Raw genomic sequence first — 25597 nt, forward strand, 5'->3', positions numbered from 1 at the left:
TATACTGTCTAAGAAAAAGGAGTCCATTTTAAATGTTGCGATCTTCATGCCTCGTTACCATTATGCTACCTTTAGACGTTTTCGTGTTCAAATATGATACTTTATCTGATGCATGTACTGAAACGAGTTTACAGAAAAAGTTTGTTCCCTCAAACTGACCTTTCGCAACCACCGAATTTATTCTACTTTGCCTGAAAAGTTTCATTTGAGCTAAAAATGTGTTCATATTTGAGGCACAGTAGTAAATGATTTCATTAAATTCAGTAGAAGTGTATTCGTTTTATTAAATTCTACTTCACAGAACGCTGCCACGTAAACGATACAAATATCACTACCGTGTGACGTGATGTTAGATAATCGCTGAAACTGATAAATTGGAGGAAATAACGAATAAGCCCTCTGTCTGAAGTGAACTTCCTTCAAGTCAAATGACTTGTAAATTGTTTCCCAGTACATATTAATGATTCACCTGCAATGAATTTTTCCTCTTATGGTTACCTAGTCTTCTAATGCAAAGCGAAATTTGTCGATTCGATAACCATCGGCACGTATCAGCATCGTTATCAAGATCAGTATCACCTGGCCGGCTAACGATGAATAAAATTTTTGCTCACCAAAATGGTAAGAAGAAAAACGTAAATTCGACCAATCCGGACATAAATTTGCATTAATTCGTGCAAAATTCAGCTGGTGGTCAGTTATAATTTTAATAATATTGCATGGATTTTTAAGACATAGTTCATATGCGTAGTATTATAATACGTAGTATTATAGTTCGAAATCACAATTTCGGGTTGGATGTACAGAAAATAAAATTTTGACGTCATCGAAAATTCTTTCTCTCGAGATTGCGTCATCGATCGATATTCGTCAACAGTGAAAATCATGCAAGAATCGTGCTCCGTAAGTTTCGCGCATCAGATCCTCTACGTCCTAGATCTTGACGTTCCGGACTCAGTTCGTAATTCCGATTATGCCATATGTATTTTACGGTTTGAATTCACGATTTTTGAGTACTGTTTGGTTTCTTTGTATATTCATGAATCTATAGCTGAGATATTTTGTGCAATCTCGGAAAGAATGGGGAATAAAATGAGCTATCGTGAGAATTTAATATAGGAAGAAAAAGGGCGAGTTTGCTCGGTCCGTAAAGGTAGGAGTTCTACATGACCTTAAGAAAGTTCTAAACATACGAGAATTAACATTAAGTTTTTACCAAAATTTGGCAATTTATTAGATTAAGTTAATTCAATCAGCAAATTAAAATCTTTTATCGATTCATGGGATTGTTTATGAGATATAAGCAAATATGTCTTTGTTCATTTTATACTTATTCTTATGGAGGAATGGACGAGAATTGAAGTTATTAATTAAATTTGTAATGAAGCGGCATTGAAATTCCCTTGAAATATTTTTTAGCAGTAGATGCAAGTCTAATAATAATTGATAAAGATATTTTTCAATCATTCATCACTTCTGTGATATTGGGGAAAGGATTTAAAAAAATTGTATACATGCTGAGGTTGTATCCAACTGTGTAGGTCATAACACGTTGTAACGTGGCAACAGCGCATCACACGCGTAAAACATGAAATGATTGTTTTAGAATGACTTTTCGGTTATGTATAAAAAAAATAGATTTTATACCATATGGCAGATCTTGGAAGTATATAGAGTGAATATATTTACAAAGCGTTCACAATAACATGACGCGACGTTGCAAACTCTGAAAGACCTAATATGCTAAACAGACACGCAACGCATCCGAATTTGGATTAGCTGCGTAACGCCGTTAAAACTTCCTTAATCTTTGTTCATAACAGTATCGTGATAGGCTAAAGTGCTCTTTGGAAATTCTGATTTTGGCGGTACTATTTAAGTGCGGGCTATATGGTGCTTCAAGAGGAAGATTTCACTCCGATTCTCTTTCGCTGCTGTACGCCTTGTGCGCTGTCTGTCAATAATGGAGTTGCACTCGAGGATCGTAATATCGAAAGCCTCTCTCTGAAGTCTCCTGACGGTGTGCGATGGTTCAGAACAAGAAGGCTAGAGAACAGGCAACCGAACTCCTATTGTAATGTGGGTTTGAGGTGGGCCCATACATGACCGCCGCCTGGCCTCGCTGCTAACCGTAGCGTACATGCGCAATTCGATACTGCGCATAATTACTGAACTGCGCAGTACCAAACTGCGCATGTACGCTACGGTTAACAGCGACGCCAGGCGGCGGTCATATATGGGACTACCCCCACCACCCGAGTTCGTTCTCCTGTCTCCAGCCTTCTTGGTTCGGAATTGGAAAGCCATCCTCGATTTCGCCGGCATATCGCGTCGCAGTCCGTCGTATGAGCTAGTCAACATTCGATGTTTTCGGTCGATGTAACGTTCAGTAATTGTTTCTTGATCAGTCACTGCTATGTTCGTGGTAGCTGAATGAGTGATTAGGCGCCAGGCAGACAAGTTTGCGACACGTAAAGGCTTTTGGTGTACTTCTCGCGCAGCCTTGTAGGTATACTTGGGAACAATGAGATGTCTAATTTGTTACAATAGACAGTTATGTTGGCAGCACGGAGAAACCTACAGCGCCATAATAGGCCGAGCTCGAAACAAACTTAATCTCAGTAAACAAGTCACACAAGTCAATCCAACAAGTCTTTATCCCGGCGGTATTCTAAGGTTAGATTCGACGATCATGGGTTATGTAATGTTTATTGAGATTGAGTTTGTTTCGCGCTTGGCCGTCTATGGCGCTGTAGGTTTCTCCGTGTTGCCAACATAACTGTCTAGTGTAAAAATTGTGTACATAGTTGAAGGTATAGATCCTAACAATTTAAGCTCACTTTTTGCAAGCTTTACTAGCAAACAATGCTTAGATGTCGTGTTGTAAATATATACATGGGGCATGCCATGTCAAATTAGCAGCCCACGAACCTCACCTTCTTCGATTCTGATCATTTTTTAGTATGATGTTCTTACCAACCTGAAAGGGCTTTGGGAATTTTTTCAGATTTTTTTAACCACTGGTCAAATTTATACAAAATCGCAAATCAAATTACAAAAACGCCATTTTGAAAATCTTAAAAAATTCACAATGATTCTATCATTTGAAATCTGATTTTTAAGCACCACACTATAATAGGATCTCAATATTTAGAATTTTTTTCGCAAGTTTTCCGTTTTTCAATCTCGGAATTGTTTCTGCATTTTTTTTTTGTATGTCTCGATGTAAATAGATGGTGGAGTTACATTATTTTCATGAATTCGTGATCCATTATAGGATCTGGGGGATGTCATAAAAAAAACAAAAAAAAAAAAAATTCAATTACGCCATGGAAAAACTAAGAAGCTACGAAAAAATAGTAAACATCGAAATCCTGTTACCGTGTGGTGCTTAAAAATCACATTTCATATTATAGAATTTGTGCGAATTTTAAAAAATTTTTGAAAAATGGTGTTTTTGGAATTGGTTTTTTGATTTTTTTCAAATTTCACCGGTCACCAAAAAAATATAAAAAAGATTCAGAGGATTTTTTGGGTCGGTGTGAACATCATGTTAACAAATGATTAAAATCGAAGAGGATGAGTTACGCGGGCGTCTAATTTGTCGTGGAATGCCCCGTATACTGTAGCACTCGAAAGTGTATTGACAATATGAAATTCATCATTATTGCGATCCATCATTTTTATTATTTGTCTTTATTTTAACTTTATTTTTTACCAAATGAGAGTTAATTTTATAAAATGATGTAGAACATTGAACTTCTTTAATTAAAAAATTTTATTGATTTTCGTATTTTATATTTGTTTGTAACAATTACTATCGTTGTCAAAATATTTTTGAACGCTGCTGTACGGACTGTACGTCGTGCAGAGAAATCGTAATCAATAATGGGTGATTATTTGACTATTTGTTGCAGTATTTCCATCCGGAATTGAACGCGTTTTTGTTAATGCATGATACATCCATGCTGTATCACTGTATCATCTGATCAACTCTATACCTCTCCAGCTTTGTGATGTATGTACAATAGGGTGTTCCAAAAAAAAATAATTCTTTTTTTCAAACTCCCATGAAAATTTTATTACAGCATTTCTAATAGTATATCTTATCTAAATAAAAGCTCTTAATATTGATATTTAGATGTGCCTATTTTGTTTTTTCCACTTTCCATTTAAATATGTTATAACACATAAAGAAGACCGTAATAATGTTGAATTTTTTTTCCCGTAAACAGCTTCACTTGCGAACGATATAAACACAGATTCTCATTGGAAATTTCACGCTCTATAAAAAAGGCTGAGGTAAAATTTTCCTAACTCTAACCGATTATGAGATATTCGCCCATAAACATTGAGTCATATGCGAATATCTCTTAATCGGTTAGAGTTAGGAAAATTCTCTATCAGTACTTTTTTATAAAGCGTGAAATTTTCTATAAGAATTTGTATACAGATAGTTTTTTAGTCAAGCCATTTAAAAGAACAAAATTCAAAAATTTTCTAATTTCCTTTCATCGTTATTTAAATGGAAAATGGAAAAAAATAAAATAAGCACCTCTAAATATCAATATCAAGACCTCATATTTCGATGAGATATACCATAAGAGATGTTCTGCGAACTTTTGATGTGCTTTTGAAAAAAAAAAATTCTTTTGGCGCACCCTAATGTACAACGTTCATCAATTAACTTAAATGATAAATTAGAATTTTGAAACCGTTACTTGTGACGAATTTTTATATTTTGTGTAACCGAAGATCTCATTTGCCGATTGACTGATGTTCAATGTGCGAAGTTTTTCGTAAGTATCACTCAGTCGCTGATCTTCCAGTGCTATTTACGATCATCCACTCATCTGGATAAGGATTACAAGATATGTCGTTATCGACCCAATTACCTGCAAAACAACAAGGAAACAGTGTATCAATTCCAAAGTGTGCAAAGTATTTTTACTAATTTTACGGTCGGTCAAGTCAAACCTTGTACTTACGCTTTGAACAAACGTGTAATCCATGTAAAAGAAACCGCAGGCGTCAAATTTGACGGGATTCTGAGACGTCTGTACTGCGAATTTGTCGACCTTGGCACAAAGACAGACTGATTAAAGAAACGGATAGAACAAATGATCCTGAAATATGTAGATCACAACAATGCTGAATGGTTGTAATCTAGCATAATGAACACTAACTTAATTCGAGAACGCAGAATGTTATCAATTGCACAACAGTTACAGACGTTTAGTAAAAATACGAGCAGAATTGTAACAGAATTTGAAAGATTTCAGGGATTCCAAAAGATTTCGAACGATTTTAAAAGATTTTAACAGATTGCAAAAGACTTCATGGGATTTCATAGGATTCTTTTTAAAAGAAAATTTCAGAGATTTCAACCGATTTTAAAGATTTCAACAAGTTTCAAAAGATTGCAAGAGATATCACGTGATTTCAGAAGACTTCAAAAGATTCCAGGAATTTCAGAGAGTTCAAAGGATTTGAAAAGACTTTATAGGATTACAAAGGATTTTTAGAAAGGAAAATTTCAGTGATTTTAATAGAATTCAATAGATTTCAAAGATTTCAGAAGATCCAGAGAAGTATCGAAACGCATTGAGGAATACAGAAAAATTGATTTCCTGATTGAGCAAGGTCCCTAGTTGTATTTACACAAAGGGCAGTAGTAGCACAATAAGGCCGATCTGGAAACAAATCCCAACATTATCGACATAGTTCGGCAGCAAAACTTTATCTCCCTGTGGGAAATAACCGGGGAAAGTTTTGCGACCGGGCTGTGTCGGTAATGTAGGGACTTGTGTCCAGAACCAGTCCTATTATGTCACAGGAAATTTCACACACCTCGGTCTGAAGTTCTGCGTCATTAATATTTGCTGTTGAAAATTCACAAAGAATTTCTCTAGTCCGTTGAGCCTGAAAATAGGAATTGGACATTTCAATGTAGGTCGTATCAAGTCTTTCAATCAAAATATAATTCATAACGCTACATATAATTTTTTTTTCCTTTGGAAGTCGACGAACAGATCATGAATTACCTCATTGCTGGTACTACAGCATAAGTGACAAATCATCCAAATATGTGACGTGAAAACGGCCACCCACACGGTGGCTGTAGTTATTTCAAAAGTTTTGTATCGTGTCGAATTGTGCCATGTATAAGCACTATAAATGGTGTATAATAATCCTGTAATCATGACGAACGATATTCCCATAAACATCAAATTTTGTAGTCCGAAAGTGTCGTTAATCTGTTTTGCAAGTTTGCAGAGTTCCCAGTGAGCTTTTCTGTAAATATTTGATTAGTAACAAGGCCTCTAAGTCAAAGATGTTTATATTGCGACATGAAACTTCTGTAGTTCATGTTTAGGATCAACAGATAATTACTTCAAACACCTCAATTACTCTATAAATTTACGCCTTTCCTAAGAACGGAAAAAGAGTTTTCAGAACACCGATTGAACAAAATATGTAGTTAGGTTGTCATTCACCGGATTTTCCGTAAAAAGTAATACTGTTTGGTCGTCATGCTCTGAAGTGGCTTTCTTTCCCTTCCATTCCTTGGTGTGGTATTAACATTAACTCGAACAGCAATTGACAGGCTTTCATTAGAGGACAAGGTGGCAGTCTGTCTTGCCAATTTGAGTAGACTGTCGTTCAAGCTTCGAAATTTTTCTCTGACACACCTGAACAACAGAAAAAAAAAACACACTTCATACACTCAAAATTGTACGTCCATTGGACATAAGCTTTTCTTCAGAGTAGTCTGATGTGATAACTATACCTACTCTATCGATACGCAGAAGATGAGGTCCAATAAAATGATAATGAGTGTTGGTTGATGTACAGCCGCGAAAATAAAGAAATCCCATATATTTAACGGCCCCTGAAACCTGTCTGGGTTCATGGCCTGGTCCGAAATGCTCACTATGGACCCGATTAAGACACCGATGATCGATCGGACATTTATACGAGTGTGTAATTTTTTATAATTGTTTTCAATTCCAAGAGTAGATTGAAACAGATCTTCTAAGGCAGTCATCCCTTGCAAACACCCTCTACACGACTACACGAATATGTATAGATAAGTAATAATTATTCACATAAACAAATTAAATTTGTCTCTAAGTTTCGATAAAAGATTGCATGTCAAAGGCAACGGTAATTTATAAATACAAATGAAAGAACAACGAAAATCAATTAAGCCAAAATGCAAACTTTGGTGGAAAGTAAAACGAAAGTTAGATAAAAATATTTATCACCTTTTTTCGGATCCATACTAACAGTGGTGTACTCACTACGATGCAGGAACTTATCCACATAAGTGTCTTATACATCATGATAGACATTGGGGACATGTTTCCGTAATCTAGCTTTTGTAGTGCGACAGCCATACCTATGTAAGTGATGATTAGCCTCATCGTATTAGCAATAACAGTATGTAATTGCATAGCAAAATGCATGAAGGCAGTGTGATTCGGTTGTCGAAAAATGCCCAATCCCAAGAGCCAGTTTAAATAAACCAAGGGCTTGATAGCTTCCCGTAAAGTTTTTGGCTCTGAGAAGAACGTCCGCATCTTTTAACGACGATAATCTGCTGGTACCCAATTGGATTATTTTACCGCTGGTTCAAACCGACTTAATTCCTACACTTGAAAACAATCTACTGTTGCCACGACTGGTTGGCCGTCACGTATTTATCAGTTACAGTTACAACTACTTTCGAAAATAAACATTACTACGCAATCACCATAATGGAGAGGTGAATATTTTATCGCCTTTGTGTTTGATGGCAACCATCCATAGGTACGTAGCTTGATGTATATAATGGTAATGAAATGCCCATTTTTTTTCTTGGCTGCTGTCGTAAAATTCCTAAGCATATCTAATCACCTATGCCCGTCAGAGAGGAAGAGAAAAACGCTGGCATAGCTATTAACTGATTAAATGGGTGAAGTTTGTACTTAGATAAAACTAGGGAATGATATCTCGTATTACGAATTTTTAAAAAGCACAAATGTCTTTTTAATTATTCAAAGAACTTAAAAAAAACCTAGTAACTTTTCTCTCCGCGTGCCAATTCAATTAATATCGGGGAATCATGATAGATTCTTTACGACTGGCAGTCAAATTAATACCTGAAAAGAAGAACCAATTCGCAAATTAACAGTTATACTTGAAACAGGGAAAGTTTAAAATTAGATATTTTGCACACCTAATTGGTACACTGGTTCTCGTTCGATATGATTACATTCCACCTCAAATTAGTCTTTGTTTTTCTACGAATTAAAGATAGCTCTAAAATACGAAGAATGGCAGAATTGCGGATACTGAGAGAGCAGCTCGTGTCTTTTTTTTACTCTTTGAAACGTGGCATAATCTAGTGAAAAGTAGCGCTGCCACTACCAATGTAATCCTCTTGAATGAGACGCTCATATAATTCCAATCCAGCTACACTTGCAGGTGAGTTCGTTTGATTTTTAATTATAGACGATTCCTACGAGAGAAGCCTGACCTAAATCTGAGGAGAGGGGTTTCTGGCTTCGTTAATTATGAATTCGAAATCTAATCATCAAAATTAAAAATAGTGGATCCAAATAGTTAAAATAATATTTTTAAATTTATTGAATATAACAGAAAAAAACTTTCACTTTAAAATTATTGAAATAGTTGAATATGAGTGTGGAATCCAATGATCGACATTCAATTCAGGGTATTTGAGATTATTGAAATGAATCTTTATGACTAAAAAATCAAGGACAAGATTTTGCTACACGATTTTTTGAGTCAATCCTTACAATTACTTACAAAATTTATTACTTACAAATTACATGAAATTTTGTCCGCCATGCTAGGTCCACCGTTGTGGATTGTCAAATTTGACACTCGAGGAATTTAAGGTATTTAACTCACCCTACATATCTACCGGGTGTCCCATTTTAATCTTACATCTAAATTATCTCGAAAAATATTGCTCTGATCAAATTTTGTTTGAAACAAAAGTTTTAGAGTTCAAAGGGGGACGTTCAAAAAAATTTTTGTTGAAGGTCCCAAATTTACAATAGCGACGCTACGATGGCTGACATGGTTTTTTTTAAGGGAAACCTAACTTTTTTTTATGACAAAACAATGCATTGCATTGAAACTAACAGCTTTTGTAAGAAACATTTTTCGATTCAGATTGTGGTTTTCATGTTGGAACTCCATTTTTGACTATTTAGCGCTGTCCGGAAGGTACCATACAAAACCCAAACAAACCCAAACAAACCCAAACGAACCCAAACAAACCCAAACAAACCCAAACAAACCCAAACAAACCTAAACAAAAGTGTGCATGCATCTGTGTGTGCGTGTCTGAGGTTGCACGATTGTGGGCATGTTTGTTTGCATTCCGGGGAAGTCTGACTTTCTTATCGTGCGATAAGCATTTCTTTCTTCGCGAAAAAAAACAAACATGCCCACAATCGTGCAACCTCAGACACGCACACACAGATGCATGCACACTTTTGTTTAGGTTTGTTTAGGTTTGTTTGGGTTTGTTTGGGTTTGTTTGGGTTTGTTTCGGTTTGTTTGGGTTTGTTTGGGTTTGTTTGGGTTTGTTTGGGTTTGTTTGGGTTTGTTTGGGTTTTGTATGGTACCTTCCGGACAGCGCTAAATAGTCAAAAATGGAGTTCCAACATGAAAACCACAATCTGAATCGAAAAATGTTTCTTACAAAAGTTGTTAGTTTTAATGCAATGCATTGTTTTGTCATAAAAAAAAGTTAGGTTTCCCTTAAAAAAAACCATGTCAGCCATCGTAGCGTCGCTATTGTAAATTTGGGACCTTCAACAAAATTTTTTTTGAACGTCCCTCTTTGAACTCTAAAACTTTTGTTTCAAACAAAATTTGATCAGAGCAATATTTTTCGAGATAATTTAGATGTAAGATTAAAATGGGACACCCGGTATACATATAACAAGATTCCGTGTGCGATATCTTGAAGTGAAAATAATCCACATCTCATTATTATCGCAAAACGGTTGCTGCGGTAAAACACATTTTTTCCTTACATGCGAAAGTCGATATATATATACAATTATACATGTATATGTACAGAGGATAGGTTCTTGTTACCTTATCGCGGTTATTTCTGGGGTTATCAAAAATAGAGACGTGAAAAGAAAATTTATCATCACTGTTGCGGTAAAAGTATATCGAGCTTCGCATCTGAGAAAAATATTATATTATGTAACAAGGAGCAAGCTCGGTCTTCGTGCCAAGCGTAAGTTTGCAATATGAGTAAGTGAGCCGGTGATGAATATTGAAAATACGCGAGGCGAAAAGTCCGTTGCCTCCTTGTTGCAGACGATTCTTTACATAACAAGAGTGTATTATGTACTTTTTCACGAAGCACGAAATATAGGTTAGGGTCGCGTAATGTCAGATTTTTATGGGACAGGGCATGGCCGCGGTATAAAAAAGACCACCTCTAACTACTAGGATATAAAATTGGTCTTCTCTCTACTCCGCACATGCGCATTCGCAGACTTACTCTACCGTCATAGAAACGGGTACTTCGTGTATGAAGAGAACGCATGAAAAAACGTGTAAAATATGCTCGCGTTGTATAAAATGTGTTTTTACTGCAGTATCCGTTTTGCGATAATCACGACATTGGATTACTTCTAAGCCAAGATATCGCGAAACGGAATGCAGATACCGCAACAGTTGGCAGGGAATAATTTCAATTCCAAGCTTTTTATCAGTTGGTTTACAACCGTTATGCAACATGTTCGTGGCTTGAGGTTTCTTCATAATCTCCGTCGTGGTGATTTTTTGGTTTGTTATAACCGGTGCTGACGGCTCCAGACAAGCAGTGTGATCATTTGTCACGTTCAACTTGACACAAGAAACGCCAAATCCTCTTTTACTGCGTCAAGTCGGGTTAGTATTTCTTTCCGAGAAGTTCCACGGAGGTTACTCGAAAATGGAAGTGTTGAAACTCTCTTCTCGATCTGCTGTTCATTGAAAAAGGCTCGAGTCCACAATAGTTGCGAACAATATGTGACTAACTTCTCTTTTCCCAGAATCAGAGAATCCCTCGAAAACGACAGCGATGTACTGAACGAGCCGGGCCAAAATTCTCGCCTAGTTGAAAAAGATCCGTGCACTTTTCAGTCAGAGTATCAGGTTAAAGTGTGTTACTCATTGGTGGCCAGAACCCCATCCAACATATTGTTCGTGATGCTTGCCATTTTGATCATGATGATCATCTTCATCGGCTACACGACCGTACCAGACTTTCGCAATCCTAATGGAAAGATATTTCGCGGTTACATTGCCACCTACGTTGGCGTATACGTCGGGGTGCTGATGGTCCTTGCTACAACTGACAATGAGTCAAAACCTTACGCGACCTTGAGTGGTTTATTCTGTAATATCAGCATTCAAAATTATAATTTGATTCCTAGATTTTTGAACTTGAGGAATCATCATGTTCCTGTATGGAGTATGTTTCATGAACTCGCCTTTTAAATTTCAATAAGTCTGACACGATACTTTGCGGGGAGTTGCATACTTTGGCTGAAAGTGTTGAGTTACAATATCTGCCAAGTATTTCGGTAAGTTGTGGATGTTAGTGATTGAAAATTTATATTCACGGACTTCGGAATAGGTTGATATCTGATCCAGAATCGGATTTCTGGTCTTTTAGGGGGTTACGATCGATTAGCCAGCATACGGAGGAACGTGAAAAGCAAAAGTACATGTGGTACCCGATTTACGCATGAGTCAGTCCCGCTGTCTACGTTAGCTTTTCTGAACTCATTCTGAATTGCGTGTCAACATTTATGAAACACACGTCGCGTAAGTTTTCAAAATTACTGACTTTGGTAAGCAACATTTTTTTTCAGATATCATTCAGAACAGGTCAGTCATTTTTTCATGCTTCTTATAGGATTCCAGTTTATAAGGAGTAGTTGTTCGATAACGGTAACAGCTTTTTTCGCTTGCAACTTGTACATCTACTCCTCGACCGCGGTGAGGATCAGACGTCAAACAAGGAAACAGATTATCTGACAAACGGGATAAGCAGATACACAAATAATGCCGAATAATGGTGAGTTGAATTTTTCAATCAAATTTACCTCATTTTAAGAATCAGAGTCAGTAATATTGTCTGCCAGTCGAAGTATTCTACGGAGTAGATAAGGAAAGTAATTGTCTCCTTCACACTCTGTCAGGTTCAACTTGTACTTGAAACTATTCGTGATAATGGGAGGTCACATACTAGTTTAGGCAATCTGGTTTGTTTGGTGTACATACATTGTTAAGCATATAGTTGCGTTTCTGGAATTAGTGCAAAGCATCTTCAGATTTCTTATATTTCTGTGGAAGGACAATATCAAACGATCTGTTTATCATCGATTTAGCCCTGCGCTGGTACAACTGCAGCATTTTTTGGTAGGACTAAGACCACTGAAATAGTCCATCTTTAAACTCTTCGTCACCCACATTACAAACGGGTCCTACATTCCTTGATGATACGAATCAGCGATAAAGTCGAGCCTCGGCCATTAAAAAATCCGGATTACTGAAAAGTGCTAGCTACGCAATTCTAACTTCAGAGATAGGAATTTCAGCCATGCTCGGAACAAGTAATCCCTTTGAAACCTGTCCTACCTGTTCATCTATTTAACCCTGATGCAGAGCAGAGAGGTCAGAAGAGATTTAGTTGTTATACAGAATTGAATCAGAAATTAAAGAGAGCAGATTTACAACTAGACATTGTAAAGAACAGATTAGAACAAGGAACAGAACGGAATCACAGAATTATTAATAATCTCAGAAGCCCCGGAATCTAGTGACATATACGACCTATGTAACAGTAAGGTTAACCTCACTTTAGTTGGCAAAACATTTTTCGCCTCAGAATCAATTTGTGTGATTCATTCTGGACTAATTAAACCCTCAGAATCGCAAAAACGACATCAAAGTTAGCAAAGGACCAGTAGCAGCGAAATTACGATAGAAATATTGCGTTTTTCGAAGAGAAAGAAATTATTTCATTACATGGGTAAAGATTGTACTTTGATAACAATATAGAGGATCGTCTGACGTGGCAAACTCTCAAAAACTTGAAAAGCCTTCTAAATTCCTGAAAGTCACCCGAAAAACTTCGTAGCCTTTTGGTCCGCGTGCCACATTGAATAACGTACTCATTATGCACGGAACATCCCATACTTGGAGTGCATTTCCGTCGTACTATCAGAAATTTTTAATACACGATGTTCCTGGACGTGTGATAGGGAATTCTGTTTCAGTATCACAAAATCCGGGAAAAATAATAATGAACAATTTACGATCAACAAGAAAATGTATCAGCAATATATTCACTTACACCTACTTGTTCCCATTGATTTCTATAGAGCGTTTGTGTTGATGATTGATTCCACACACCGCTGTTGTAAAGATAATGGTTATTGTGCCTATGCTATGCGCAACTGCTGTTCGCTTACGTAGATTATAGATTTCTGTAAAGATATGAGCGTGACATCAAATATTCAGGTCTTTATGATGTTTATTAGTCAATTGCTTTTTGGTACTTTTTCTGAAGCCAATATTAACACTAGTGACTCTATGTGGCGTTTGACGAAATAGAGGAAAGTATAAATTATTTCGGGTCAAAGAAATTGGTTGAAGATCGAGTGAACAGTAATCTAAAACCGTCTTAAGATCACCGACATTGAAAAATAATGTTTTTCTCAGCACCGAAAAGCTTGTGCGAGGCTTTCAAACCGCTCTTTTACATCAACTGGTTTATGGGTTTGGGCATCTTTCTACATCCAGAGAAAACAGTTATACCATACTTCTATATTCTATTACAAACAGTGATGATTAATCTTACAAACTGGATTACGATTTATGTGGGTTTGGATGAATTGCTACAAGATACTACAGATTTCAACAATGATGGCCAGTCAATGAATCGTAGGAATACTTATCGAGTATTTCACTGCATAAATGCTGGCATTGTCACCATCGCTCCTTTCCTCGTGTGGCACAGAAGCAAGGTAAATTATTCCAATGACGCGCTAAACCAATTTTCCAGTAATTGATTAATGCTGGTTCGTGCATGCAGAAGGCGAAGGAGTCTTTACGTCAGATGATGATTTTGGACGATATCTTCAAATACAAACTTGGGCTTAAGCACGATTACAGAAAAATTCACGTTTATGTAAATAGCCGATTGATCATAGTGGTTTTAGCCATGTTTACCATGGCTATTTACGATCTCAGTTGGAGCTTGGCGGACCATCGTTCACTATTCAGGAATTACTGTGTGTCAGCAGCTGTGCATCAACCAATCCTCGTCATGTTTTTACTCGACTTGAACTTCTGTACCTGCGTAACGTATGTCTAGTGAAATACTGAATCATAAAAATGATATCATAATTATCGTACTGAACGCCTGCTGTGCAGATATGTGGAAGAAAAATTTCGAGACTTGAACGACAGTCTGCAGGGTTTGGCTCGACAGCCTAACATACCTCAATCCAGGAAAATGCAATCGATTATTTCGCACAATATTACAAACGCAATACAATGGTACAGAGAAGGTAACATCCAAACACACAGCTCAGCTGATAGCCAGCGTTATATGCTAAAAGAAATCGGGTAAATAATCTATGTTTTTTTCCTAGTGATTTGTATCATGCAACCTTGTAGAGTTCGCACTTTGAAAGAATCAATTGATTACGAAGATAGTTGAATGATTTGTGTCTCCTTGATTGCGAAATTTTATAATTAGAAAAGCTCACTGGGAACTCTGTAAGCTGGCTAATAACATAAACGTCGTATTCGGAGTACAAAACCTGCTGTTTATGGTAATATCGGTTATTGTGACAACGGGATTGCTGTATACCATTTACGTCGCATACATGCTGGAAGATGAGATGTTTAACAATCTTACAGCAATAATCCAGCCGCTTGCATGGACGACCATTTACATTTACAAAATTTGGGTGATTAACCACTCGTGCGGGCGCGCCAGCAACGAGGTAACGAGGAGTAGTTGAACCACGGCGTCCTACCTTACCCGCACTAATTGAGGTCATGTGGTACTCCTACATTTACCGACCGAGCAAATTCACTTGAAAAAAAAACTTTACTCAGTCGGTAAGGACAGGAGTACTGCATAACTTTAATTGGAGACAGTTTGACTTTTGAAAATCGTTACGAGAGTAGAAAAGATATTTCACAACCACAGTGTTTAACCATTGAAATATTTGATTCGAATTTCAGGCTCAAAGAACTGGAGAAGTTATTTATGGTCTCATGAAACCATGTGCACAAGATCAGGAACTTCAAACGAAGGTAAATGTACGCGGATCTATAGACAAAGCTCATTCGAGCTTTTTAAACTTCAAATTCTATAGGTGGACAGCTTGTGAATATAATGTAGGCACCGTAATCTTAGCTCATGCGAAGGGGGAGAAAATTTTAATGCACTTACTAACCGAGTAAAGTGACCCTTTTTTTATCTATATTAAATAAACAAACGAACGATCACGATTTTCCGGATATGAGTAACTTTCTTGAATTCCACTACAAAAGAGCGATGCACCCTCGAAATTTGAACCCTTTCAATTCGTTTGCTTACTTAACACAGGATGAAAAGGGCTGAGTTTTCTCGGTCGGTAAGGGTAGGATGCCTACATGACCTTAACCTTTAATAATTCTTTCCGCAGATTCAAGAGTTTTCAGTGCAGATACTTCAGAATCCCGTACAGTTTGATGTCTGCGGATTCTTCATTATGAATTATACATTTATTCAAGCTGTAAGTATTACCCAGAATCGTATTCATGCGAGGGCATCGGGGACTTCTGGAATTCATTGATTGTCTGCTCCTTGCGCGTTAGGTGATCGGATATATAACAACCTATCTGATAATCCTCATTCAGATGACGGAGGCACCAAAGATCCAGGCCTCGAATCATTCTGCTATGACACCGGAAGTTGAGCAGAAGAATAAAGTACAATGAAAGTCATAGTGAAGAACAGATTAGCAGACTTGGATTGCGAAAAAGAAATGGTGATTTGAAGGTACCGAACCTGTGATTGAAATCAATGAAGCCGAATTTGATCACAGCAACATCTCCTTTACAGTACCGAAAGCATTATTTTTATATATTTTTAGCTCGTCGTAAAAATTTTGTATACATGTTCATCGCGTGTTATAATTAATAAGCTTGTGCTTTACTGGGAAATATTTTAAAAAAACTTCATTCAAAATATTTTCAAGGTTTTCTGTAAAGTAAGTATCGATTTACGTATAATTTCAGATGATTTCAGCCGTCATCCATCGGGATTGGACTACTAAAATTGTCATACCATTAAGAAAAAAAAAAGGTCTGTTCTTTTCAATAATTCAAGTTAATAACGTGATTAATAAAACATTAATAACTAAACTAATTCCTTCGATAGAATCAACCTTGATTCATTTGAGTTTTACTATATAAACCATGATTTTTCTTTTTCACGTAGTTTGCTTAGCCTAACAGCAAATGAGTTTCTAACATATTCGTAACACAATGCGGTTATCGCAACATTGTGACTTCTGTGTATATATTTGAAAACCCAGAAATAAATATAAATAGTGATGTAATATCCACTGATTTTTCTATCAGCACTGTAGGATATAAAGTACCGCGTAAAATCAATGAATATCATGAAAATTATAGTTTTGTTTGCCAGAATATAAAAGATACACAAGAAAATTTTTCACTTCTAAATCAATCGACTGAAACTTGTTTCTTATCCAACGCTACAATATCACACCAAGGAAAAGTTTGAAATGTTTCAGATACATTGCATAATATTATATCGGAATGGGGAAAAAGTTCAGGGCACAGTAAATTTTGAAAAAATGATGCGAACGAACGTTTCAATACAATTTTTTTAGGTATGGAAATGATTACGTAACAGAAGCAAACTCCGTAGAAAATATTCTCTTAAGAAATTGAACTTTAATTTTGCCAACCGAATAAAGATTTGCTCAACTTTTAGCTTCGTTGATAGGGATAGAATTCAAGGTACCGGATTGCGAATGCTGACTCATTTGGGACGAGAATTACTAAAGAAGTAGTTATTGAGCCAATCACCTGTAAAACGAGAAGCAGATCAGAAAGAAATAAGAAAAACGCATTTGCGAGAGGATAACGGATTCACTGACTCAAATGTCGAATGTATGCGTAATCTATAGTGAAAAATTCACAGGCAGTAAACCTCACGGGATTTTGTAGCATCTGTATGGCAAATTTTTGAATCTGTAATTAACAGAAATGAATTTATCGTGATTAATGGAATAGACCGAAGCTGTATCCGTTATTCGTATACTTGATACATAATAATTCTATCCTGTAATTCGGAACTTAAGATCATGTAGTACTCTTCCCTTTACCGACCGAGCAAACTCAACCTTTTCTTCCTGTATTTGAAATTTTGGGGGTCCTAAATATTAAAAATAAATCTGTCTGTGTTGCCTCGTCTGGTAATTATCATCATATATTTCTAGGAAAGTTGTCCATGTATAAAGCGAAAAATATGAAGAACTATTGTGGCATCATTAAGACATCTGAAGAATTATTGTGGAGCTATCTAAATAAGAAATATAAAGAATTGTTGCGGTATCATGTGAATAAATATTCGTCTGATAGGTTGGCAACGCTGAGTAAATGGCGGACTGTAGAGTGAGGCGTATGTATCGTAGTTACGCGTATGAAATATACTAACAACCACAATCGAGGTCAGTAAGGAGTGATTTATTTGTACTCTCCCATCCTCTCTCAGAACAGTACTTAACCAGCCTGAATAGTAGAATTGTAATTTCATGATAGATTTCGTCATATTTTCATTTACGAGACAATTATTGAAGGAAACAATTAGGATCACCAGTAAAACGTTTCGTTGTAATGAAAGCAAGTTAGTTTATACATTGTCAGTTCCCATAGCATCAGGTTTACCGGTAATCGGTAAAGAAGGAATTACCTACTTATCACAAAAGAAACTTTCCGCGCGTGCATGTGCATTAATCGAGGCTGGCCATTATGAAATTGTGATGTGAAACACGATTTGACGTATCATTCAACGATATGTTCATTTTTATATTTTACAAATCAAAGCCTTTACTTTCCAGACGTGATGATCCATTCTACATTATGCTGAATAGTTTATTTATAGTCAAATTCTGGATGATTGTCAATGCCGTATCATGGTATCATACTTGAAGACAGTAGTTCATGGGTATGATTTATGAAAGGTGTAAATTCCGTAGTGTGTTACATCCAGCAGTGTCCCTGCCTGATACTTGTATCTCATATATTTACTTCTCGTCTTGTCCCTCTGACTTTCAGGTCTCTTCGGACTCGCACGTAGCTGAAATATACCAACTTAGCTATGTGCAATCCCTTACTTCTCTCATACCTTCTCTGAACATCTCCCCTTAGATACACTAATCACTTTCCAACCATCTCTCGAACCAACTCTTTCTTCATACACATTTCCAGATCTTGCATTCAATTTTATTACAATACAATCTTCAATTGAATAAGCCACATTTCAACGAACATTAACCATCAATCAATATCCTACAACATTCCGACTAAATCAAGATCATATCGAATCACAACAAACCTTCAGTTGTAACTAATTTAAGAGCGAAAGAACCCAACTAAGATCGATACTCAATAACGGATGTAACAAGTGGAAGTAATCAGCTATAAGTTGATAGTATTAAATTGTAGACATTAATTTTCTCAACCTCCAGTTTCGTTTGCAGGTGGATTGGAAGTACTGGATTGCGATAGCTGACTCATCTGGATGAGGATTACTAGGTATGTCGTCACCGATCCAATCACCTGACAATAAAGGATCAGAGAATGAATATATCCCGAGAATGTGCACCCTCTAACAATTAATGATACTTACACCTTGAATATAAGTGTAATCCATATCGAAGAATCCGCAGGCATTGAACCGTACCGGATTCTGAAGCATCTGTACTGAAAATTCTTGAATCTGTTCACAAAGATGAAACAATACTAAATGATAACCGAAAGGAGCTGATGGCGCTCAATGATGTGGATCCAAACTATACCCAACAATCGCGTATCCTTATGGTTATAAAAGTTCAATTAATCATTTCCACAAAAGGAACAACTAGTTTAGTTCTAATCGTCTGGTAGTTGTCTTGAAATAACCCACATACAAGCATGGGTATCAGTATATTGCGTGTGTAAAACACTTATTCTCCTTCTGCATATTACCTCTTTCTGCATATTTTCATCTTGTAGTTTTGGTATGAAGAATTCATAGATAACTTCTCCAGTTCGCTGAGCCTGGACTCATAGGGCAAACATTTGACAGTCACGACACTATGTCAATACGGATATTGGTAAGTATACCTGAGTGCGGTTTGCCTATTCATATTACCTCGTTGGTGGTGCTCCAACATGAATGACTGATAATCACAATTTGAAAAGCGTAAATGATAGCCCACGTCGTCGACGGGATTATGTTCCGGAACGTTTCGATTGTTGCACTTTCCCACATAACTGTACAGTAAATAGTGTACAGTAATCCAGTGATCATTACAAATGACAATCCCATGGTGATTAAGTTTTGTACCCCGTACACGCTGTTTATCTTTATAGCCAACTTGCTCAGCTCCCAGTGAATTTTTCTGGGGAATAAGTAATGAGGAAACGGTTAATAACGTTACTTTAACGATGCATGTTTAGAAGAAATCGTTACATCACACCTTTAGCAACGTCCGAAATTTAGTAAACCATGACAAACAAAACATACTCTTATTTTGAGAGGCCAACTTCATGGAAGTAATTCTAAAATTGAGCAATAATGATTTTCTACCTGGTGTTTCGTTGCGTTGACGTTACTAACTTCAGCCTCGTAACAAGTGATACGAATTAGCAGTTGACACCGGTAGTCGAATGGCCTCATTGCTCTTATGGTAATATTCATGATCCGTAGAAGCTCAACTAGAAAGAATTTTACTCACCGAATCTCTCGTAGTGATCGAAGCTGGTCGTTTTTCAAGCTTTTAACTTGCACCTTTTTAATCCCACCTATGGGTATGGTGTTCGCAATATTCTGAGATGTGACAAATAGTTTTTCACTAGAATAGCAAGAAGTGGCAGATTGTCCAGCTGCCAATTCCTGCAGACCGTTATTCAAATCTCGAAATTTGCTTTTCACGTATCTACACAGTGGTATGGTAAAATGACGTGAGTACAGTGAGGAATACGACGTCATGACGACAACGTTCGTTCTAAAGTAAACATTGTAAGATTGATACCTTAAGGAGGTGCAGAAGTTCAAACCCAGCAAAAAAATAGCTATTATTGGTTGATGCTGTGTTGCCGAAACACTCAGAACAGTCATCAGTGACTGACCATAACTCGGGCTCACGAGAAAATCCACAATGCTGACGGCGAACATGAATAGAACGCCGACAATTACTTCACAATTTAGACGAATGTAGATTCCTTTGTAATTGGTTTTAATCCCAAGGGTAGTTTGCAACGTGACATCCAAACTTTCCATCTGTATTATTACACGCTTCACTTCCTACGGGTGTAAATTGAGATTCGTGAAACGTAGAACCGAACATTACTACGAATATGTATTTTGGGTCTAGATACGAGTGTAAAAATTCAGGTTCCAGGTATCGACTACCCAGACGTATTTTATTGTACGTTGAAGGTAGGGATGAATAAGCAAATAATCGGTTGATAAATCGCAGTGATTGTATAGGTTTAGACGTTCGTTCATTCGTATCGTCATCCGAATCACCTTTAGCTGGAGCCACGCTGAAAGAGGAGCGAGAACGACGAGACAAGAATTAGCACAAATCAGTACTCGGTACATTGTTCGAGCCATTGGTGGCCCATCGTTGATAGTATCTTCAGTTTGCATGACTATGATTAAACCAGTGTAAACCATAGTCCAGTTTATCAGATTAAAAATCACCATCTGTAGTCGCATGTACAAAAACGACAGGTTGCTTTGATTCGGCTTTCGGAAAACGCCTAAACCTACGAACCAGTTGAAGTAACTGAGTGGTTTGATAGCTTCGTAAAAGTTTGTTGGTTCGGTGAAGAACATTGTTTTCTAATCTCCGCCGATTTTCTTAATCTTGAGTAATGGATTTTTATTCCCGTTTCAATAGGTATGTGGTTTTTTTACACGTGATCAAAAACTACGTAATAGCTTCAGTGTTCTCACTTCAGAAAGTGTTCCGTAAAATAACTGCGGAGTAATCGCGATGAGGAATTCAATAACTTAGCTTAAGTTCGCATCTTTAAAAATGTATACGTAGAAGGTATATATAGTTGAGGAATAATGATCAAATACTCGTTACCTTGCCTAATAGCGTACGAAATCGATTAATGTATGGCGTATAATTGATCGAAAGAAAGTTCAGCAGTTATTGCTTTATACCATTACGAAAAATGATTTGATAAAGCCATAGATAATGCTTTGGGAGTGAATTATTAATCCGAGTGGTACTTATGGAAATCAACATATATAATTCCTGAGACACAACGAAGAAAAAACTCAGTTGGTTAAGACGTGATTTGATCGTTGCATGTTAAGAATTATATTTAATTTTACGATATATAATGGGACGTATAATTTGCAGAATGTATATTTTCTTTAAAGAAATCAATATATTCAAATCAGCTTACTACGATCATATAATTACAAAATGATGCAATTATAATTATGGGAATCAGCCCAGTCATGCCTTATCTGATGTAGAAACTACGACGATGAAAGTATAGAATAAATTATCGCCACAATTCAAGGCTGCAAACATCGATAATTGCTTGCAATTAATTTGAATTGAAATGGTATCTTCGCAATGCTTTTCTCGCACAGCGTTCATTCAATCGTGCTTACATTCGGATTCAGTCTTTCGGTATAATGAAGTTACCGGCGATAAAAAATTTGAGTCATGCATTTTTGCCAACCCGTTGCATCAATTTCATATTTGGAATTGGTGTGTTTGAGTATCCTTCGGGCAAACCGCGACCCATATTATCAGCCACGTTGGGGATGATAAATATAATTTTTTTTCTGTGTTTTATCGAGCTAGCTAACATACCAGGATTAACGGTGCTCATGGGGTCAAAAATTGCAGCCCAAAACTGCCGAATGTTCATGTATTTTCAAATTGGCTTCATGATAGTTGTCATGTCTCTATCACAGTCTGGTTCAAAGGTAATACGACTTTATAACTTCAATTCACGCGCTGGCAAGAAATAATTCACATGTTTTTAAATTTATTTATTTATATATGTATTTATTTTTGTTGTTGAAAGTTGTTATTCCCTTCGGTTTCTACTTTCAGCGTACTAGAAACAGCCTTCGCAAGCTCCAGGATACGAATGACCGACTTCTGATGTTCGGAATCTCTAGTGATTATAAATTAATTTTAAAGGATCAACTTGTCAGAAACAGCATCGCTTTAATCTTGGTCGTTACCATTATAGTTTTGGATTTACGTTACACTGCGCTTGACATACCCAGCAAATTTGAGCGGGAGAATCTCCTGATATGTGCGCATCATTTGTTGATTTTCGATTACGTCATTGACTCCAGCTACATAAGCGGCATTAGGTAAATTGATAATTATCAACCATTAACTTTAGTTCTTTTCGCAATAATAATTTATATATATGATGACGTAATTTCCAAATTTTTCACCAGTGAGAGTGCAATTCATTGACGTAGGTATATTAGAATCAGCGGAGTGCATTTATTGTACACAGCTCAATGTTGAAACTGTTGTTTGAATTTCGACAAAGATCGAAAAACTTGTTACTTTCGATATAAACCTTTATATTTACTATGGATTTAGTTTGGTGCAGATTAGCAGTCCATCAGTGCCATTGCAACGATTTTTCGTTTCCACTTTCTGTGTAGATATTTTCACAACAGATTCCAACGCCTGAATTACCACTTAGAAGAATCGGATTTGCAGAAAAATTTTGACACACAGCATAATGTGGAGTCGGAAAATCTATTTCCCCGCCATTCCTCGATATTAAATGAAATCCATGGCAACTTAAGGAGCTACAAGCTTGCAGACAACAAGTGGCTGCTGCACCTTATAAGAGAAATGAGGTTGACATGAAAAAATCCGCATTACGCAAAAGTGCTTACCGAAATTGAAAACGGTTAATCATGTTGTTTGTAACTGTATTAAAATAAAACGTATGATTTTCATGTTCAGAAAAATACATCGAGATCTTTGCAACATGGCGAGAGAATTGCACAAGGGTTCCGAAATCCTGATTCTCATTTCAGTAACATTATCTTTCTGCATAACAGTCGGACTACTCTACGTATCTTACTGCGTTGCCGTAACTTCAATTACATTCTACGATGTGATGGGTGGCATAACCTGTTTTTTGTGGGCCGCATTTTACAGCTTCAAAATTTTTCTCATCGTTGATAGCTGCGCAAAAACGAGCAACGAGGTATGTGATACAGCTTTAAGAACATAAAAGTATCGATCTGGTGAAAATGTGAATCATCTCTACATCATAATAATATTATTGACTTAGTCAGATCTTAATAATACCAAAAATCATGTTTAAGGCTATGCGGACTGGAGTATTGATTCAGGAATTACTAGACCCAATGGAAATCCACAATGGAAATATACGGGATGAGGTAAAATGTAGTGAACATTACAGAAAAACCTTTTAAAACAAGTTTTTCATGCAATCATCGACCTAAAACTCCTTAGAATTTCGATGACAATGCTTCAAACCATATCGAGATTCGTAAAACAATACAAAGTTTCGATAATACAGGTTGAGCTTTAATAAAAAACTTTTCAATAAAAGCCCGATAAAAAATTGCATATAATTCTCATATAATTTCTATAACAATATTCATAGAACCCTGTAACAATTCAGAAAACAATATAGATACCACATGTCGATATTCAGTGGCCACGAAAACTCCTGACGTTTGTTGGAAATCACTAAAATTTTGTACAAATTTTTAATGAAAATCTTCGGATCCCATACAATTTCCATAACTCTTCCAATTGAAATCCCATAAAAACTCTCTAGATAATATTCAAAGGGTTAATGGTATCAATACGACAATCTCACATAGATTGAGCTCTGACAAAAAAATTCTCAAGGCTCGATAAGAACAAAAACGCCATATAGGTCTTGCAAAGGACTGTCCCATAAAAATTTTAACAGTTCAGTGGAATATTCATAGAGATTCTCTTTCAAATTTCTGCAAAGTCTATGGAAACTTCCCAAATTCCATGGAATGCGCATGGGAATCTCTTCCCATAATTTTGGAAATCCCATGTTCATTCCCAAACCGTAGTAGAATAGAAATTTTTCGTGAATTCTGCATAGCTCAAGAGAGACTGACTGTATAAAATGTGGATTCCACGTGGATAATACCCATATAGAAATCAATTGAAACTATACCCTTGAAAAATCATTATGGAATTAACAACATGCTTCTTTTATCCGTTTTACAGATCAACATCTTTACTCTTCAGCTGCTGCAAAATCCCCTCTGCTTTACAGCGAATGGCTTCTTCGTACTGGATTATCAGCTGATTCGTGGTGTGAGAATGAAATTCCTGATTTTTTCTGTTTACTGCAGGTTTTTTTTATTCAGATTTTAATCACTTTATAATTTCAGATCATCGGGTCAGTGACCACTTTTCTTGTCATTTTAATTCAAATGGGAAGTATTTATGATCGCAAGACTCTCGACGTTGCAGACATACAACAAAAGTAACTAGGGTTGAGAAAACGGCTTCATCGCGTAATTAAATAAGAGAACTAGTTCATCAAAAGGCTTATCATTCACCGGATCATGTCATGAAAATGTTGAATGAGCAGTTTAAGATATGGCGAATCAGCTTATGCAATTAAGGACACATTTTAGCGAAATACGTCTGCATCTCAGGAATTAAGAATGCAATTAAACCCGTTCAGTCACAGTGGAATGCTCAGCGTTCCCCCCTCACAAATTTCCATGTCCTAGCCTTATCACAGTTTATTTATAACTTCAAATGATCTTTGTTACTTCGTACAACCCCAAAAACCCCCGGGGTAACAAGTTTCGGCCAGAAGCATCAAATTATGATAGTTTTTTTGAATTTACATCCGCCATATTGGATCCGCCACCTTGGATTTAGAAACTATCAAATTAGAACTTCAGATTCGTGATCAGCCACAAAAAAAACCCTAACAATACCGCGGGGATAATGACTTGTTAGATTGACACATATTCTAAGGTTAGATTCGACGGTCATGGGTTATGTTATATTTATTGAGAATGAGTTGGTTTTGCGCTCGGCCGACTATGGCGCTGTAGGTTTCTCTGTGCTGCCAACGTAACTGTCTAGTGTATAAAATTAGCCGTGTCAGATTCATTGTCCCCGAGTGTACTCTGAGTTGCACAAATACAGCAGGCAGATTTACCCAGTATTTAATCGCCAATGTAATATTTTCACAAAATGTCTCGGTAAAATGATAT

The 25597-nt window shown here is 36.6% G+C and overlaps 5 protein-coding genes across 7 annotated transcripts; 3 read left to right on the forward strand and 2 right to left on the reverse strand.

Moving 5' to 3' along the window:
- Positions 1-4562: 4562 nt before the first annotated feature.
- Positions 4563-7637, reverse strand: LOC124308419 (gustatory receptor for sugar taste 43a-like). Its single transcript, XM_046771126.1, has 7 exons — positions 7269-7637; positions 6795-7072; positions 6498-6692; positions 6045-6294; positions 5851-5922; positions 4989-5078; positions 4563-4895 (listed from the first exon to the last, which is right to left on the reverse strand). The coding sequence occupies exons 1-7, from the start codon at positions 7581-7583 to the stop codon at positions 4842-4844; spliced, it is 1254 nt and encodes a 417-aa protein (XP_046627082.1). The 5' UTR covers positions 7584-7637; the 3' UTR covers positions 4563-4841.
- A 6032-nt stretch (positions 7638-13669) lies between these two features.
- Positions 13670-14410, forward strand: LOC124309466 (uncharacterized). The gene is made up of 2 exons (XM_046773131.1): positions 13670-14060; positions 14129-14410. The coding sequence occupies exons 1-2, from the start codon at positions 13743-13745 to the stop codon at positions 14408-14410; spliced, it is 600 nt and encodes a 199-aa protein (XP_046629087.1). The 5' UTR covers positions 13670-13742.
- A 190-nt stretch (positions 14411-14600) lies between these two features.
- On the forward strand, positions 14601-16919 carry LOC124308488 (putative gustatory receptor 28b). Of its 3 annotated transcripts, none has more exons than XR_006909003.1 (6): positions 14601-14664; positions 14798-15047; positions 15292-15363; positions 15738-15827; positions 15910-16093; positions 16333-16919. XR_006909003.1 is itself a non-coding variant. In XM_046771240.1 (5 exons), the coding sequence occupies exons 1-5, from the start codon at positions 14648-14650 to the stop codon at positions 16030-16032; spliced, it is 552 nt and encodes a 183-aa protein (XP_046627196.1). In that variant the 5' UTR covers positions 14601-14647; the 3' UTR covers positions 16033-16129. The 3 variants fall into 3 exon arrangements, 1 of the variants encoding a protein (XP_046627196.1); XR_006909004.1 differs by lacking the exon at positions 16333-16919 and adding an exon at positions 16157-16169; XM_046771240.1 differs by lacking the exon at positions 16333-16919 and having other exon boundaries at positions 15910-16129.
- Positions 16920-18618: 1699 nt separating this feature from the next.
- On the reverse strand, positions 18619-21172 carry LOC124309467 (putative gustatory receptor 28b). Its single transcript, XM_046773132.1, has 7 exons — positions 20861-21172; positions 20364-20635; positions 20067-20267; positions 19481-19730; positions 19315-19386; positions 18977-19066; positions 18619-18906 (listed from the first exon to the last, which is right to left on the reverse strand). The coding sequence occupies exons 1-7, from the start codon at positions 21170-21172 to the stop codon at positions 18805-18807; spliced, it is 1299 nt and encodes a 432-aa protein (XP_046629088.1). The 3' UTR covers positions 18619-18804.
- An 825-nt stretch (positions 21173-21997) lies between these two features.
- LOC124308491 (uncharacterized) lies at positions 21998-25377 on the forward strand. The gene is made up of 7 exons (XM_046771244.1): positions 21998-22291; positions 22422-22690; positions 22997-23197; positions 23307-23553; positions 23675-23749; positions 24588-24677; positions 24755-25377. Exons 1-7 carry the CDS (start codon positions 22127-22129, stop codon positions 24851-24853), a joined length of 1146 nt encoding a protein of 381 aa, XP_046627200.1. The 5' UTR covers positions 21998-22126; the 3' UTR covers positions 24854-25377.
- Positions 25378-25597: the final 220 nt, after the last annotated feature.

This window comes from Neodiprion virginianus, chromosome 7 (assembly GCF_021901495.1).
Source record: "Neodiprion virginianus isolate iyNeoVirg1 chromosome 7, iyNeoVirg1.1, whole genome shotgun sequence".
In the NCBI taxonomy this organism is placed as follows: domain Eukaryota; kingdom Metazoa; phylum Arthropoda; class Insecta; order Hymenoptera; family Diprionidae; genus Neodiprion; species Neodiprion virginianus.